Source organism: Taeniopygia guttata, chromosome 1, assembly GCF_048771995.1.
Source record: "Taeniopygia guttata chromosome 1, bTaeGut7.mat, whole genome shotgun sequence".
NCBI lineage: Eukaryota > Metazoa > Chordata > Aves > Passeriformes > Estrildidae > Taeniopygia > Taeniopygia guttata.
Genome location: NC_133024.1, coordinates 30,130,412 through 30,149,075, shown reverse-complemented (window position 1 = coordinate 30,149,075; position 18,664 = coordinate 30,130,412). Strand labels below are relative to the sequence as shown.

At 47.5% G+C, this 18,664-nt stretch overlaps 1 protein-coding gene across 2 annotated transcripts; it reads right to left on the bottom strand.

The window, feature by feature from the left end:
* Positions 1–165: 165 nt before the first annotated feature.
* On the bottom strand, positions 166–18,022 carry PHC1 (polyhomeotic homolog 1). 2 transcript variants are annotated; one of them, XM_030268245.4, is made up of 16 exons: positions 17,859–18,022; positions 14,074–14,230; positions 13,366–13,470; positions 12,130–12,207; positions 11,594–11,635; positions 11,240–11,389; positions 10,159–10,314; positions 8,740–9,229; positions 7,660–8,420; positions 5,949–6,096; positions 5,649–5,857; positions 4,945–5,059; positions 4,243–4,351; positions 3,409–3,559; positions 2,656–2,887; positions 2,011–2,336 (listed from the first exon to the last, which is right to left on the bottom strand). In XM_030268245.4, the coding sequence occupies exons 2-16, from the start codon at positions 14,185–14,187 to the stop codon at positions 2,182–2,184; spliced, it is 3,015 nt and encodes a 1,004-aa protein (XP_030124105.4). In that variant the 5' UTR covers positions 14,188–14,230; positions 17,859–18,022; the 3' UTR covers positions 2,011–2,181. The 2 variants fall into 2 exon arrangements, with proteins under 2 accessions (XP_030124113.4, XP_030124105.4); XM_030268253.4 differs by lacking the exon at positions 11,594–11,635 and having other exon boundaries at positions 166–2,336; positions 17,859–17,978.
* Positions 18,023–18,664: the final 642 nt, after the last annotated feature.

The following is an 18,664-nucleotide window of genomic DNA, read 5'->3' as shown; positions in this document are numbered from 1 at the left end:
CTCCAGGTCATCTCAGGCCTAGAAGGGAAGGCTATCCACATATTTCAAAACTGAAACTTTAGAAGCTAGGTAATTATGGATTATGCTCTGTATTTTTCTGCAGAAATAACTTAGTGATGGGGTTTGTACTTTCCAAACACTCAGGGGTTAAAAAGCAGCCAGATCTGCAAAGCCTGATCAAGGATTTTTTATTAAGAACACTGAACATTAAATGAAGAAGTGAAGTCTTCCCATTTGACTGAAATAAAATCCAGTCCTCAGAAATAGATGGCAACAGTGGCAGGCTACCTGCCTGCCTACCCTGCCAAAGGTCAAACTAAGCAGGAGTTGTACCACACCCAGGATAAAATGTTTTAAGGGCAGCCTTCCTCTGCTCACTGCTGATTATAACCTCCCCCTCCTCTGTCCCCAGATTACATCAGACCAAACCCGTGGTAGCAGGGTGCAAGCAAGCACGGGCAGCTTCCTTTGGGTCTATTTGCATTCACAAAGCCTCAGAAGTCTTCTCACATGAAAAATGATGTCACAAAAATGAGATTCAGCAGCACAGTTAAGACTAGGAAGCTGCTGCCACATTTTATCCATCTACTAAGCACTTTCCTCCTTCTTTTTCTAACATGGGTCAATAAAGAGCCCATTTTAAAGATCTCTAATGTTTTCCTACCTATGCTATTAGGCTTTCTCCCATGCCACTACAGCTTTCCTGCAACAGTAGGTGCTTAACACAGAGAACAGTCTTATGTTTCACTCAAATATGTATGTGAAACTTCTGAAAACAGAAAAGCTGAGATACATGGTTTATAACACCATTTTGCTTTCAGGTATTTGGCTCTAGAGAGCACTTACCTCTTCACAGTTTGTGTAACTCCTTCAGGTGTTTTGCCTGTTTGAAGCAGAGTGCTTGTGGAAGAGAATAACTCTGCCCAGGTTTTCACCTTTGGCAATTTGGCTACAAAACAGCAAAATACCACATTTGGTCCTTAAAAAAAAATAAGACAACCAAAGAACCCCTAAGCAAACCTGGAGGGGCCAAGTAGGAGAAAGTCAGCCTGTAACAAAAATTCTACCCTTTAGAAATGAGAAGTCATATTAAAAGATTAGTATTCCATTATTGTACGGGGTGTGTTTGGTTTCTTTTAACTGAGAAATACTTGTTTTACGATACCAAAAAACAACCCAAAAAAACAAAACAAAAAGAACGACAAAACCCAAAAAATGCCTGAGGCAAGCAGTACAATCCTGTCAGCCTAAATTTTGTCCTGTAAGCTCTCCTGAGGATAACGAAGACAGACACGAAAAGGAAAGAATACAAACTGGTAAGAAAACACACAAAACAAAACCCCTGCCCATTTCATGAAGATCCTTGGTGCTTCTGGAGACTGCTTTGGATCTGTAAATTTTGCTCTAACACAATGGGAAGACAAACCTCGTGCTGCAAGTTTCCCTAATGTAAAACAATCCCCTCCCCTTTGAGTTTCCCATCACTTTGTCATAAGTACTCAGGAAAAATCCTCTGACTGGTTCCGAGAGGAGCACCTGGAGTAAATAGCTGCCACAACACTTTAGCTTTACTGTCTCCTGTAGACATGCAGAGAGAAGACAAGACAGCTCCTATTGCCACAGGCCTTCAAGTTTGGTATGCATGCTGGAATGGCTATTAAACCCAGTTCATGAGCAGCCTTGGTATTTTTAAAAGTGGAAAAGCAGCAGCCCCTTTTGCTCAAATTCTTGTCTGTCACCTCTGTCAATTGCAATTTGTTCCCCTTCACAAAAGCCCCAAGCACAGGTGCTCCCAGTGTCCATGTGGGGCCAGCTCTTCCTGTGCCTTGAGTTCTGGCAATGATCTTCAAAGCAAGGGTTGAGGGCAGAAGTGTTTTAAGACAGAAAGAGATCCCCTTAACATCTTTATGTGGTGTATACAGGGGAGGCATATTCAAAATCAGGAAGAAGGAAAGTTGTTTAAAGGCCCCAGGTGGCAGTTTTCCTCAACTTTGTAGCACCATTAAGAGACCAAGAGATGGGCTTGTGCATGGCAGTTTCAATCAGTTAAATTCCTTCTAATTCTTCTTGAATGCAAGACAACAGGGGACTGTCCCATTCTTCCCCGCCCCAGCAGGACACTCCAAAACTGGCAGCTGCCCTGAGGTCCGAGTAAAAGTGAGACCTCTGGCTTCAGAGTTCTTAGGTCTCCTTGAGGACATTGATCTTGGCACAGATCTTGAGAGCTGGTCCCAGCTTCATATTCATAGCACTCATGAGATGTTCCTCCTTCAGAAGCAACATGGCCTGACCATCAATTTCCTGTGACCGAAATTGCTCAGCAAATTCTTGGCACCCTGTGAAGCAAAACAAAAAAAAGCAGTGAGAAGCATATGTGCACTGGGCACTCCCCTCATTCCCCCTGCATCTCTGGCAGGTACAGAAAAGCAAGCTAGGAATCTAACCAACCCCTTTCTCCACTCTAGTCCACAGTCTCCTTGAGCACACAGGCTACTTGAGAAATAAATCCTGAGAATCAATCTCTATGATCTACTCCAATTCAGAAACAGGTTTAAAAGCAGTAGGCTCCACTGAGACCATTTTCTTTCCAGAAAGAGAGCCTAATCTCCCCGTGCTACTGGATCACAGGAGTGCAGGAGAGGATCTCAACTTTACCTTGCAATGATGCAATGAACTCATAAACCTCCTCCACACTCCAACGACTAGCATTGCTGGACAGGAAGACTGGGTTGATGCCATGTAGATCTGGGGTAGGGGGGGCCATATTAGAGTTTGTCAGGTCCCTCTCTCCATGACTGGCTCTTACTGACAGGGGTCCTGGAGATGTAGGGGACAAAGCTTCATCATAGCTGGAGTTATCAGAACCTCGACTCGAGTCTTCCTGGCCCTACAAGCCCACAGGAAAGAAAGAAAGAAAAGAAAATAAAAGGGTTTTTTTAAAAGAAATTCACAATTACCAGCTGCAAAACAAGCCATTTAGGAGCAGTAGAAGTTGTCCCAACAGTCTGGCACAACTGTCTCAGGCTGTTGGTCCAGGGGCAGCTGACACAAGAGCTCCCTCACATCAAACTGAGGCTCATTCAATTAATCTATAGCTCAATTCAAGTCATTCATGTGAAAGACTGCAAATCAAATGGGAAAAGTGGATTGTTTTCTGCCAAGGCTGTCAGCTGGTCTCACTCACTGAGACCTTCAAGATGCACATGGGAGCGAACACAGAGTGCACAGAACAAGTACAAACGTGAACACACTTCCTGCAGTCCGTGAGGGCTTAGAACAGCTCCCTGTGCCTTGTGTAACAAGTGTGTCAGCATGCCCACGGCACATCCTGCATCCACTGTGACAAAGTGGTATGGCCAGAAGGGACAAACCCTACGCAAGCCTGCCTTGACAGGTGTGTGTCCTTACCCTGTGGCGCTTGCCCTGGATTTTTGTTCGAGCGATTTCGGAGCTGCTGCGCCGTGGTCCCCGTCGGCGCACACGGGCGTAGTTGGCTTCCTGGAATTCCTTCATCTTCTTTCTCTGCATCCGGAACTGATGGCTGCAGCTGACATTGTACCTCAAGTAAGCAGAAACAGAGAGCAGTTAGAAAGCAGCAACTATCTGAACTTACTACTGCTCCTTGCTCTAGATGGGGATAAGACTCCTCTTTACCATCAAGTTCTGTTCCTCCTCCTTCTAAGACTTCCCCTTGGAGGGAACCAGTCCAGACTTCTGACACAAGCAATACTTGGACACCAGATTCTTGATCTAACATCTGAAGGGTCAATTAAGTCATTCCCCTAAGGGAAAAAAGACCTATAACAAGCACTCTGCTATCACAGGAGGCAGCAATGACTAGTCTAGCTTCTACCCAGCTTTTTCCCCAATGCTACCTTGTGTCTTTGTCTAGTACCAATGCATGAGATCACTACCAGTATGCATTTATTTAGTCAGTCAAATGTACATTTCTCTGAAGAGAGGTTCTTTATAGCCCCAGAATTTCCCCCTTCCCAGTTCATTTTCTGAGCAACCCAGAAATCCTATTTATACTCAGCAACACATCCACCTCTCCAGACCTAGAAGCATTTACAAATCATTTAGTGGTAAAGGATCTCTGTGCCCTCCAAGCGACAGAGGGAGGATCAGATGTACTGAAAGGTCGTACACTACTTGGAGAAGGGGCACTGAATGACTGGTGCTCATCCAGTTCCAGCAAACATGTAGTCAGGGAAAAGGAATATTACATCTTGCTGTTATTACCTTTTAGCACAGGTCATGGAACAAAACCTCTTGGAGCCACGGAACTGGCTTGCTGGGGCATACTTCCCACAATATTCACACTTCAACAAGTTTGCCTTCTTGTCAAGCTCTAGTGAGATACAGAGACACACACCAGTTGGTGATCTGAACTGAAGCACATCACACACCCCATGATTTCCCATTCCACTGCTCTTCTTCTGAGCAGACGGATTCCAAGCACTATTTTCTACTGAATCTAGTAAGTAGTTAGCTTGGGGAAGCAAATAGGAAAAAAAGAAGCACAAGCTCGGCTAATTAGGACCCCAGCATATCAAACAGAGCAGTTTTTTCTCCTGGTCAGTACTACTTCATGGAACAAACAAAAAATAGTGCATTCCTCGCACCCTACAAGGCTGTGGAGGAAATCTCCATCACTCTGCTCTGTCCACATCCTTTACAGCCTACAGTCATTAAAGACAGGTACAGTTCAGAATCTCCTGCTTACTGCTGACACAGGATGTGTTAGATAATATTTACAACAACAACAAAAAAACATTGCCAGTCTTCTGGCACTCAAAAAAAGCAAGATCCTAGTTCCACAGGTCAAATCTTTAAGGAGGTGGCAGGAAGATATACAAGTCTGTAATGCATTAAGCTGATATTATCAGCTTAATACAGAGATTTTCAGTAACTCTAGCTAGTCCTCATGTTCGTGAAACTCACCCATGGAAGCACTATCCTCTCCCAAAGAATTGCTGGACAGGTTTTCATTCTGACCAGAAGGAGCCTCTCCCTGCAGTTGTTTCTCAGATTCTTTCAGCAGCTGAGAACAACCCACCTGGACAAGGAGAGAATGAGTTGGACCCACAAGTAAAGGATTCCCTGTGTCCACCACCCTCTGCCAAGGTATGTGCAGCTCAAAATTTAACTAAGAAGAATCTCTCTGCCCAACAGGGAAGGAGAGATGCTAAAAAAAGTCATTACAGCTTCCTGACTCATGGGCTTGGTTGTTCATTTAAAGATCCGCAAGCACTATCTGCCTTGAATAATGTCCAATTCCATGTAACTCCATTTCCCCTTCTTTACTTCAACTTCATTTGCTGCCTGTTCAAAATGCATCTTTCCCTCACAAAGAGGAGGGCCTCCTTACAATTCCTGCATTAATTATTGCTTTTGTGACAACTGGAGCAAGCAGGTGCTGCAACAGTTGTTTTTACTCCTTCAAACCTCTTCTCTTCAATGACACCTCTTAATGCCTTGCTTCATTCATGACACCTCCCTCCCTTCCCTTCCTCTTTACTGTCTGTGTCTCAGGCTAAAAATGCTAAACTGGAATATGGGGAAAGATACTTCTATGCAAAATGGAAGCCCACCACCCTCCCAAGAAAGTGCTACACCTCCTTCCCCCACAACAAAAAAATCCCTACTGGAAAGGGCTCTGCTCCCTCCTGGATGACAAAGCCTTCAATGATGTGTGTGAGGATCTGGGGCTTGACGATGGCTTGAGGAGGTTTGGAGTCTCCCATCTGACGTGACACCAATGCCAGGTTTGGGGTGGAAGCAGAGGTAGGGGTGGCCGAGACTCCGTCACTTGATGTGGCATTTGTGGTTGCAATGGCAGCAGTATCAGAATTATCTGAAAGTTAACAGCACAGGAGTGAGCTAACTTTGCTCTACCTACTTCAGGTCATTAGCACACACAGACAGAGCTCTCTTTTGTACCTCACCTCCAAGACCACTCTTCTCCTCCATGTTTTTGGGGCTGTCTGTTACAGGAGAGGACCTGGCAGGCAGGAATGCGGTGACACTGGCTGGCTCCTCCTTCTCTTCCTCTGACTCTGCCTTGCGCTTTACTGCCAAGGCCTGAGATTTGCCCTAAAGGAATAAAGAGGAACACGTAAGCAGATAGAAAAGCTCCAAAGCACAGAACAAACCAGATCAAAACAAAACAAACCAAGAAAAAAAGCATCCTCCACCATCACACTTGATTGCTTCTGGAGATGCCTCTAGCTCCCTCATACATACCTCTACTTGGGAGCATTTGCTATCTAGGAACAAAGCTTGAGGAGACTCACTACCATGCCAGACTAGGATCTAATGTCCCAAGTCATGCTGATACACTGGTATAAGACCAAGACACTGTGTGAACCTCAAAGGATTATTAATAGGGGAAATGGAATGACATTCACTCAAGCAGTTTCCAAAAACGTTTTTTTGATAAATCAGATCAGCTTCAATGAAGAGTTGAAAAGAGTAGGGTACATACATTCACCAGGAGCAGACTGACTCCCTGCTCTAAAAATCAAGACAAATCCTGCGACACCTTCCTGAAGAAGCAGACAAGAGTTTAGAAAGAGTCTCAGCAAATGGCTACGGTGGTGCTCAAGGCAAGGTTGGATGGAGCAACCTAGTCTACTGAAAGGTGTCCCTGCCCATGGCAGAGGTGTTGGAATTATATGATCTTTAGGATTCTTTTTAACTCAAAATATTTATGATTCCATGATCTGAGCTGGCTAAGTTCTGTTGTCTCAGGGATTTAGGTAGGCTCTAGCTGGACAATTCACAATAGCATGGACCTAGAGGCCTAGGTCAGTGGCTGGTACCACACACCAAGGGATCTGTAACCCAGAAATATTCACACTGGAACAGTTAATGAAAAACTGCATCCTGTGGGAAAGACCCACACTGGAGAAGAACTTTATGAAGGACTGTATTGTTTGTGAAGGACTGCATTTCATGGGAGGGACTCCCCCATGCTAAAGCAAGGGAAAAGCATGAGGGCGAGACAAAACCTTATGAGCTGACCACAGATCCCATTTCTTGTCCTCCTAAACCATTCAGAGAGAGGAGGTAGAAGAGTCAGGAGTGAAGCTGATCCTGTGAAGAAGGGGGGAGGTGTTTTTTGGCTTTGTTCTTATTTCCAATTATCCTACACTAAACTGGCAGTAAAATAAATCATTTCCACAAACTAAGTTTGTTTTGCCCATGATGGTCATTGGAAAGTGATCTCCACATCCTTATCTCAATCCACAAGCTTTTCACTGTATTCTTCTACCTCTGTCATGTTGTGAAGGGAGAGTGATGGAGCAGCAACTTGGTGGTCATCCAGCAGGTAACCAAGGTCAACCAAACCCCATTGTTCAATGGGATACTTAGTATGTGATGTGGACACCCACCCCTCTGAGGCAGGCTCTGAGTCTCACCTATTAACTTCATGCAAGCCTTTGAATGATAATGTGGAAGAGAAACGCTTGTAGTCAGTAACCCCAGGGGTTGGATTGGAATTAGTGTTTTTGAGGGTAAAAAAGTCTCCACATCCCTTTCCCCAAACCCCTTACCCATCCCATCCCACTGACCTGGGCCTGGACTGCGCTTGGTGTCCTAGGAATGAACAAAGAGAATCCATATGCTATTCTCCTTCTCAATGGTATCACTTACTGGCAACTGGACAGACTGCATGTAGAATGCTGCTGGCATCTGAGCCACAACTGGAGAGGAAGCTGGGCTCTTCACCATGTGGGCTGTGCCTTGAACTTGTGCCAAATTCACCCCTGTGGTGAGAGGGGGAGCTTCCTGTGAGGATGCTGGAGCTGAAGATGATGATGGGGAAGCAGCATGGGTTTGGGAAACAGGCTGGACTACAGCTGGCATTCCCCGCGACGTCGGCACTGCTGCAGCAATCTGAGCCAAGCCCAAAGCCTGGGCTTGGCCTGAGCTCTGCTGCCGAGTGCCCACTACCTGCACTGGGATGTGTGGTGGAGGCTGCTGTGCTGCTGACATTTTGGCAGGCCCAAGCTGAGGGGGTTTGATAGGGGTGACCAGAGATTTTGACTGGATAGGAATAGGTGACTTGGTGGCTGCCTGGCACGGACTGTCCTGCTGGAGCTGTAAATGCTGTGGCTGGGACTGCAACATAGGTTGCACCACAAGGGTCTGTGCCTGCTGCTGGCTTTGAGAGGGAGCCTGCTGCTGCGGAGGCTGGGCTTGCTGCTGCTGCTGGGTCAGAGATGCTGCTTGCTGCTGCTGCTGCTGTTGAGCCAGTTGGAGATGGGTGGCTGTGTGGAGGAGCTGGGACTGGCGGTGCTGGAACTGCTGCTGGTGATGTATGGCTATCTGCTGCTGGATCACCACCTGCTTCTGCAGATGGATCTGCTGCTGCTGTTGGATCAGTGAGTGTGGCTGGATCTGCGTATATGTTGCTATACAAAACAAGAGTAAGAAAAAAACAGACCACAAAAGTTAGCAACAGTTCAGGTGGGAACAACAACAACAGAAATGAGGCAGCCACTTCACTGATTGAGACATCAGATTCCAAAATGACTGACAGCTTACTTGCAGAGGACATGAGGGATTAAATCAACTTCCTGTGCTAATAGAAAGGGATAACCCCTCAAGACAAGTCTCTCGAGGACCAAAGCTGGGAGATGTGTTGGAAAACCTTCTATCACCAGGCTTCCAAATGTCATTCTTGTGAAGGCCCAATGATTTTGAAGAGAAAAAAACAGATGAGTTTTTTACCTGAGCTGATCAGCGTCTGGCTGGGTGCTGGTGTAGCGGTCCTGGTGAGGTTCATGCCCACTGTTTGCTGTCCACCACTGTCTGTGTCACCCTTCTTTGCAGCTGCGTTCTCCGTCTCTGTCTGGCTCCCCTGGCTGACAGTCACGGCCTGGGCAGCCGCCACCGGCAATGGCTGAACCACCCCGGTGCCTTTCCTCTGGCAACTGCCAGCGGCACCTGCTGAGGAGCTCTGGCTCAGTCCCATCGAGGGCTGGCTCCCACCACTGGCCACCACAGCCCCGGAGACGCCATTGCTGCCCGCTGCTCCCTGGCTCAGGTTGAGGGACTGGCCTGCCCCGCTGGAGGAGGCCTGGGCCACTGCCATGGTGCTGGTGGCCTGCGGCAGGCCCGAAGCCTGGGAGCTCCCTGGCACGGCTGTCTTCTGAGCAGAGCCCTGGAGCTGGGCGTTAGTGGCAGAGGTCTGCTGGCTCCTCACAGCCAAATTCTGCACCTAGAGACACACACACCAAACAGAATCCATGCGCTTGATACACAGTACTTGCCAGGAGTGTAACAGAGCACACATAAGCAACACACTGCTGGGATGCAGGCTGAGTTGATGCCTCAGGTCTTATGTGAGGAGCTGCTAACACTGCTGGGCACAGCTCAGCACGGCCCTCCCCAGGAAGCACATTATCCTGAACTCTCCTGCCCAATCTCTGATGGAAATGAAAGATCTCGTGGCACTTTGTGAACAGGATCTGGGGACACAGTCTCTCTCCAGGGCATGGGATGGACTTCAGACCTACCTGCCATACCCTGGTAGTGGTAGGACCCAGTTCAGCAAGGCTCTAGAAGCACTGAGTTACCCCTTTAAAGACCAGTCATTAATTTTCAGTTTTTGTGCCACCTGCCTGCCCCAGTCCCACAGATCTACTCGTGGCCCACACCCTTTCTAATTTCACTCTTCATTTTGGTGCTGCCATCCTCTGTATTTTCTTCTGCTCCAAATGTCACGTTATCTCCAAATTTTGATCACAGCTAACTTTTCTTCAAAAATATTGCTTCAGACAAGTCTTTGGCATCTTTACAACAATGAACCAACTGGATGAAGGAATACTACCTCTGGCAAAGACCCTTAATTGCAGTGCAACTGAAAACTGTACATAGAACTCAAGAGTTCTTTTTGCACAATAACAACCAAGAAACTGTGAAGATGGGATTGATCCAGCCTGTGCTCACCTCAGAAATTTTAAGCAGAAATGAATTTTATCTCTGGAGGCAGAAAGCAAACATGAAAACAGGGTGGCAAAATCTGCTGCTTGCACAGGGACAAGGGCTGGGGATAAAATAGCTCTAACCTGCTCTACACGGACAGCTTGAGACAAAGACCAGAGTGTGGTGTGGCAGAAGCAGGGGAAAGGGAGGACGGTCACTGACCTGGTCTGTGTCTGCATGGACCCCAGGAGACTGAGTGGGTGGTACTTCCTGCTGGACAGCAGCCACAGCCCCATTGGGCATCAGGATGAGCTGGGAGGCGAGAGGCACGTTGCGGCCCAAGGTCCGGTTCACCTGCAACAGGTTCCCCAGCTGCGGCTGTTGAGGATCAGGTGATGGGGAATGAAAGGAACAGAGGCAGAAGAGAGAAAGGAAAAAAAAAAAAAAAAAAAAAAAAAAAAAAAGAAAACCACAAGCAAACAGATCATAAAGGAACATTAGGCCTGCAATCAATGTCACACATTGCAAAACCACCAACCCTCCCTGCACTATAACACTGAACATAACCCTCCGAAGCAGGCAACTCGGAACAGTTTCCTTATGGAAACAAGCATTCTTCTATCTAACATAGGCCTGGGCTAACTCCCACAGACTGCCCAAGGCTGTGTATCTAGAACTGGTTGAACAACAGTGATAAAAAACATACACCCAAGATTAGTGCTGCTTGAAAAGAAGAGGATTACAATCTGTATCTGAAACCAACTGGAAAACAGAAAATATTTTGGAATAAAATATTGCAAATAAAACCCAAACCCCAGACTTGACTCCAGAGAGAAGCCTAATGCTTTCTACCTAGCTGCACTGCAAAGCAATTAAAAGGATGACATTTGTTCACATTGATTTATTTGTCTAGGCTTACTTGAATTCTGACTTCTATCCCTGAGCTCAGCAAGCAGTAGAAGAGTAATTTACTATGTATCTGTTCCAGCATTGAACCAGAAGAGTAGCTTTATTTCTGTGAGCTACATTCAAGTCTAGGACATGTATTTCACATTTACACTCTAGTGAGAAGTGCTATGGAACCTTTAACATCTATGCAGAGCAGACACACATTCTTGAAGGCTGAGCCCAGAATCAAACTTGTGGCTTCAGGGAGGAGACCTTCCCCATGCAATTTTAAAATATACTGCAACATCCTTAAAACTAGGTTAGTCTGCAGGTGTTGGTAATTCCAAGCAGTGAAACTCTGCAGTGGCTGCTAAGTGGGGCTCATGGTCAGGCCACACTGATGCACATCTCTTACCCGAAGGTACATCTGTGCCTGTGACTGGTTGAGAGGCGGTGAGGTGGTGTTCCCGAGGAGCACAGACTGCGTCAGCGTTGTGGCGCTCGGGGAGCTCACGCTCTGGGACCGACTGATCAGCTGAGCAGCTGAGGTGGTGGCAAGGTTGATCTTAGAATAGAAAAAAGCTTCAAATCACATATGAAGAGATGGAGGCCAAGAAATAAGTACAAATACACTTAGTGGGGTACCGTCAGAACAGACATTTTACAGTTATTTCCTGTATCCCACAGGGGACCAAGAAGAAGTTCTTATCTTGGAGGGCTTGTCCTACAGGCTACACGATCTATATTAGCCAGAGCCCTGGATACTGACCTCATTTGTATGCTGAGCTTGAGAATCACTGTTAGCATGCAACTGCAATAAGAGATCCAAAAAAATACATCATTTTCTCCAGCCTCCCAAGTAAAGGTAAAAAAACCACAAAACCTTCTCTACCAATCCATCTTCTCTCTGAGTAAATTCAAGCTCCTGAACACTCACTACAAAAGCAGACATCCTCTCATTCAACAAACTACTGCTCTGCCTACGACAAAAGCTGCTCACAACTCCTCCTTCTTACAAGTCCTGATCCTTTTCTAATCCACGACAATGTATCCCCAAAGCCTCAGCTAACAGAGATCCAGGTCTACCTTTCCAGCTAAGAGGCCTCTCTCACCCAAAAACCTTATCTCTTTTCCTCAAGCCCCACCAATAACGAGAGCACCCCAAATCCTCAAAGCTGTCTCCATCTTGTTGATTCCCCAGATTCTTAGAAGCCATGTGCATCCTAAAAGACAAGGAGGAGACCAAACAAGGTGGGGAGGGGGAGGGAGGCTTTGATATGTATGTGAGGTAGCAGTTTTACTTACAGAAGCCTGGGTGGTGGTGGTCTGTTGCGAGGTGCTAGTGTTGGGTGAGCTGGCCTGTCTACTGGCTGCAATTGTAGCCTGCAGGAGAGATTGGCAGAGGAATGAGTGCCTGAACAAACTTTTCAATCCAGCCCAATTTTCTGACTCTGTTAGAACACCTAGTCCCTTACCCTCAGAGTAAATGACCTTCCTTCCACCCATGGGTACATGCACTACTTTTACCCAGCGTATCATACTACACACTGCAATCCAACCCTCACCCCGATGCTGGAATCCACTGTTAACACCCAGACGTTCCCCACAATATTAGCAATTTGTTGGGCTAATTAGGCAGTTTAGCAGCAATGCAATGATAGAACTCCAAGTAACAAAATTCAGATTAGAGAACATATGGCTTGTGGAAGAACATAAATATTGATAGAATTATTTCTCCCTGTCTGATGCCAGGGGAATCCCCCTGCATGAGTTTCGTTAGTTTTGTAACTAAGATTTGTGCAAAACTGATGAGAAGATTCTATTTATTCTATACTATAAGACTGCAGTCAGGGATTTTGAGAACAATGACATGCTGGACTAACTGCCAAGGTATTGTTACACAAACAGAATGTATTCATGTCACACATAATCCATTTTGAACTGATGAGTAAGTCTAGTAGGTGAGCAAAGCTGCTAAAGAAAAAAAAAATCACTCAACAACTATACATCATAAAATACATTGATTTATATTGATCTGTGTATGTCTCAATTAGAGACAGCTTCCTGGCTGGACAGGTTTACCCTCCTGCTGGTAAAGAAAACATGGCTACTAAGTTCCAACACAGACATTTCAGAGGACGCTGCCTGAAATTTCATGCAAATACAAATGTTTATTCTCAGAGAAGCAACAACCCACTGTTCACTTTAATGCAGTTTTTAAGTACTACTGCATTCACTGCTGATTTAACCACCCATCTTTTATTTAAAGAAGGTGCAGGGGGTACAAATAGGCCTCTCAAGTGCAAGCTCCTTGATGGTGATGCCAAATTTTATCTTCTCCTGTTCTGTACCCAAAAAAACAAATTAATCTTTGCTTCAGGCTTCCAGTTGACTGGCTGCTTGTATTAACTCTAAGCAATGTGTTTAGGGACTCATTGTCTCAGGATGAGTCGGTGCACAAGGCACTGTATAAAAACAGAACCTCTGGATCTTCCCCAGAGAATGATCCAACTTCTCTCCTTCTGCCTCTTGGCAACTCACCTGCTGGACAGCAGCCAGGCTGTGAAGTTGGGCACACTGCTGCTGGAGCATAAACTGATGGAAGTACTGGGCTGCATTGGGCTGTCTCTGGAGTGCCTGCAGGGCCTAGATAAAGAAGAAAACTCAATTGTCAAAAACTGCATGCCATTGAAATGTAATTGAAGAGAGCAATGACGAAGTAAGTAAGCCATGAGAACATCCCTAGAGCACATGGAAAAGCAGGCACCAGATTAGCACATCCAAATCCATAGAACAGTTATAAATTTGGTGACACACTGAATCACAGGTGTATTCCAGGACAGTGGGAATCACACTTGCAAGACTTTAATAAACTTCAGTAAGCTGGGGATGTGCATGCTTACACAGGCAGACAAATGCTCCTGTGTAGTTTGTGCATGGAGGGCATAGAGGAACTGGGATGGCAAACTGTTTTGCTCTAGAACAGCAGGCTAAAACCAATCTATTGGACCACAGTACAGACTATATCTAAGAAGCTGGACACTGAAGGAGTAACCTATAAAACATGAAGCCTCAGACTACAAGAACTAAACATCAGGCCTAGCATAAGAATTTCAAAATATGAAAATATGATAGCCCTCTAAGCATAGTCCCACCTTGACACACAAAAACGCAGAGGAACACAAAAGGGCTCACCACCAGCTTCCAGTGATGCACTGCCATCCATCCCAGAGCATACCCATGGCTCACCTGTACTGCCTGTCGCTCATAGAGAGACATCTGCGAGATCTGAGGCCGGGTGCTTCCTCCAGAACTGGAGCTCCCGCTGGTGGAGTTGGAGTTCTGCTCACTTTCAGTCTCCATGGTGACAGGATCCCAGGAGCTCAGGCTGAGATGGACTCCAGACCTACATTGAAAGAACTGGAAACTAAGTCAGGCTGCAAAATGAACCAAACTGTATTTTACTACATTGCACAGCTTTTGTACTAGAATATCTCAATACCAGTCTTCCTGCACAGCTTTGCTACATCGCAGGGACCAGGGAAGCTGAGATTCTAAAATCACCCACAAATCTTACTCACAGTTTAAATCTTTTATTACCACCAGCAGAAATGTAATGTGCATATTCTTTTATCGCCATGTTATAGTTGCAAGCTGCAGTATCCTGAACTCTTAAAAATGTAGTGAAGAAGCAGCTGCAGCTCATTAAAACAATTCTAGTTAGAGACCTGACCACCTCTCCTTTCAATAGAAACTAGCAAACCGAGGCAAATCGCACTGTGCTTCCATCCTCCAATCCACTTTGGCAATTTCTGATCCTCTCTTCCTCCAGTCCCTCAGCTCCAATGCCCTACTGATACCAACTCCCAGTTTAGCCCCCAGCCCTCGACTCTTCTTCTGATCACATGAACTTTCCAGCTACTTGTTGCACCCAAGAGATCTTAACTTGAATACTAGATTAGAAGCTGGTATCTGTGGTGGCAAGTTACTTTCAGGAGGAACAAAGCCAGAAGGAGAGTGGATGAAGTGTTCACTGGCAACACTTGTGAGGCAAAAGCTGCTGAAGAGGTCATGCAGAACCAGGGAGATCTTCCAGCAGCAGAAAGATGAGTTGCAGTGAATTGCAGGACTGAAGAAGGCTTTCATCAGCTAAGAGGAAGAGAAGTGAGACTGAATAGAGTGCTTAGCAGAAGAGTAGCACATTGAGATGATCAGGGAGTTTCCTGCAGCAAGAAACATGAGCTACACAGGGAGTAGCAGCAGGAGGGGCTAGAGTCAGAAAAGGGAAGAAAAGTGATAATACAACAGAATTCCACTGGAAAAAAAGAAAATCAACCGGACTTTTTAGAAGGTTAAAACTCCATGTAAGATTTAAAAAAAATATTTCTGGTAAGTCTTATTATCAACGAGACAGCCTATTTATTTCCAAAATACCAGCTAGTTCCTCTCTAGCGTATCTGAGACCTCTAAATGAGACCCATGTAAATGAGCTTCCAGGAGCCAAAGCACCAGCACAGCCCCTTTATCTAGCCCTTTTTAAATCCAAAGATTCCGAGCTTTACAACCATCACCAAACATTTTCCTGGTGTATAAGCAAACAGACCTGCACAGCAGAAATGGAGGTGCAACAATATTCTCAGCCACACAACTTTTTAAACTCTGAAAGGGTGCTAAGGGCAGCAGATGTCTTTAAAGTAGGACAACAGCATTAACTCTGCAGAGGATGGGTGGCTAAATCAGGGAACTGTTGCTTCAAACCTGCTCCTCAAAACCTGGAAAATTCTTTAACTGAGACACACCTCATTCTAAATGGCCACTACTGTCTTCAGGCACAACCCTATTTCAGCTAGAAACAGCTTGTCAATAAACCTACCTAGAATATAAAAGCTCTTGGAGAAGCAACTGCTTAAAGATCTTCCCCAGAGGGGAAAAATTAAATGAAGCTTGAAAATAAACACTGAGAAGGGAGAGAATACAGACTTTTTGAAATAATTAAACTGTAGTAGATAAATAAAGTACCTGAGTGGGGTTAAAATGCAGATGAAGCTACTACACACATTGCACCAAGTTCTCCCGCAGCTCAGACGCCATTAGGAGACAATTTATGTTCCCTTGACCACCTCAACTTCCCAATGCAGATCCTCCTCCTTCAACTAGCTTCTGGTGCTCATTAGATCAACTTGGTAGCTGCAGAAAAGGCACCCTAAAACCCTATTTTCTGCCAGAGCACCGAGTTGAATTACATCACTTGTGATGCCACAAGTGCCCATGAGAGAGGAAAGGATGCAACAGATGTTCACCTTAGCTACAGCAAATACCCTTGCCTTCAACAGCTTCAGCAGGAGAAGCCAGGCTTCTGCCTTGGTGCTCTGCTCCACCAATCTGTGTTTCCTCAGTAAGTAGCACCACCAATTCCTAAGATTTCCAGCATTTTTGAGAGTTCCATATTGATCTAGATTTTATTAAAATGAGGTCCTAGCATAAACGGAATATTGCTGAAACACCTCTGGCATGAGGCATAGAAAATGTTGGTCTCTCTGTAGGCAGAAGGCCTTTTGGAGACGTGGACAGAGAAGCACACGCTTGCTTCGCAGAAGGGCTGTAAGAATTTTAAGTCAATTACAGCAAGGAGAGTTATCCAGCAAAACTCTTTCCAAACACAAAAGTGAAAAGGCACAGCATTTCCCCAAGCAAGTTCATCTAAGGATGCAGCTCCATGTTAGCGTAATCCCATCCAAACGCAGGCCATTTCCACACAAAATAGGACAATTACACACTCTCCCCTCCTCCAACTGCATCCCCAAGCACTTTCCTCTTACAAAAACCTAGTGATCACTGGGCTATCACATCACTTGACTCATCTAGCTGCTCCATGAGATGGATAACCTACTAAAAATTATTAAACCATGGATTTTCCATACAAATGAACCAAAAAAGGAAAACCAACACACACTTAACAACGTGGCTATTACTGGAAATTAACCTTTGAACGATAGCTAGAACTGCATCCTAAAAGGCAGACACAGAAGGATACAAAAGCTTTTTAGCACCATGGCAGGAATGACCACACAGCAAAAAGGACGGGAAGGAGAAAGGACAAAACTGGCTCAGGCAGCAGTACAAGCATGAGAACATGGGCCACTCCAGAGCCTAACCCACACTTGATCTCAGCACACACCGAGAACACCACAGGTGGCCCATCTACAAGTTCCTGACCTTTCTCAAGCACAAGGGCAGACAAAAGTCAAGTCAAACAATACTCTAATCACTAAGCACTAGGTAGGAGGTTGAAAAGTTTTACTTGATCACTCCATCTACTCCCCCGGGACATGACTGCTGCCTGCACAACATTTTCTAACTTTCCTTAGTGGTTTTGTCACTTCATCATTGAGAAACTAAGTTAGGAAACACGTAAGATTTACACCACAGGTTTGGAGGAGCAAAATTAGCACCGAGTACTACAGCATATTCGCTGCTGTTACTATGCTTCTACAACAGTTTCCAAGCCACACAAGCAGAGGTGTGGAACCGCCGGGACAAGATGACTGCTCTGGGATGCTCTGGGAGCAGTAGCGGGTACGACGCTCCAGCACTGCAGGACCCTCGCACCACCTGGTCCCCACCCCTCGTTGTCCAGCCCGCCTTTCCCCGCCAAGCGCCTCGCCCGGCCGGCGGCGGGAGAGAGGGAGGGAAGGAAGGATGGAAGGAGGGGAGGATGGAAGGGGACAGCGCGGCGGCAGCCACCCAGGCCGCCGGCAACTCCGGCGGCAAAGTTGATCCGACACGGCGTGCGGGCGCCCTGCCCGCCCGTGCCGTGCCCGCAGCCCCGCCGCGGCGGGAGGCGGGATGCGCCGCAGGATGCCCGAAGCCGGGCGGGGGCTGCCCGGGGGAGGGAGCGGGGCTGCGCCGGGGAGCTGCTCGGGGCCGGGCCGGCCAGACAATGGCTGCTCCGCCGCCGCTGTCAACTTCCATCCCGCGCCGGCCCCGGGGAACTCTCCCCGCCGTGGCTGCCCGCGCCCCGGGCCCCGCCTCACCTGCAGCTGCCGCGGCTCGGCTCGGCTCTGCTCGGCTCTGCTCTGCCCCGCTCCGCCGCCCGCCCGCCCGCGGGACCCGCGCTGCCGCCGCCGCACCGGAGCCCCCGCGCCGCCGCCGCCGCGCCCGACACGCCCCCCGCGCGCGGGCAGCCGGGCCCGGCCGAGCGGGCGGGGCGGGGCGGCAGCTCCGGTGTCGGGGCGGGCGGGGCCGGGGGCGGCACCTGGCGGCGGCTCCGGCGGGGCCGCGGTCTGGCGGGGCGGCCCCGAAGGGGCGGGACCCGCGCCCGCTCCGCCCGCCCCTCTCCCCGTATGCCTCTTTTTTAATCCCTTTTTTCCTTTTCTCGTTTTGATGTTTTTGTTGGGTTTTCCTTTTTTTTTTTCTTTTTTTTTTTTTTTCTTTTTTTAAATCTCGGCCTCTGGGGCTCCCCCGGCGCTCCGTCACTTCCTCCCTCGAGGCGCTTCCGGGCACGTGGTGCCTTCCCCGGGCGCCGCTTGCCCGTTGCCCGGGAGACGGGAGCGGAGCCCGGCGGGACGCGGTGCGGCGGCGGCGGGAGCGGCGCCCGGCCCTGCCCCGAGCCCGCCCCGCTGCTCGCCCGCGGCTGCTCGCTGTGCCTGCGGGGCTGGCACCCAGGCAGCACGGTGCTGGTGAGAGTCACAGCCCGGGTGCTCGCACAGCGCTCTTCGCCAGCCTGAGCGGCTGTCCCCTCTGCCGGGTCTCGCTTTACCGTCCGTCCTTCTGGCGACTGGTGAACCTTTTTAAATGTTAGTCGTTTCATGTATCACAGCATCAATTCGGTTGGAAAACA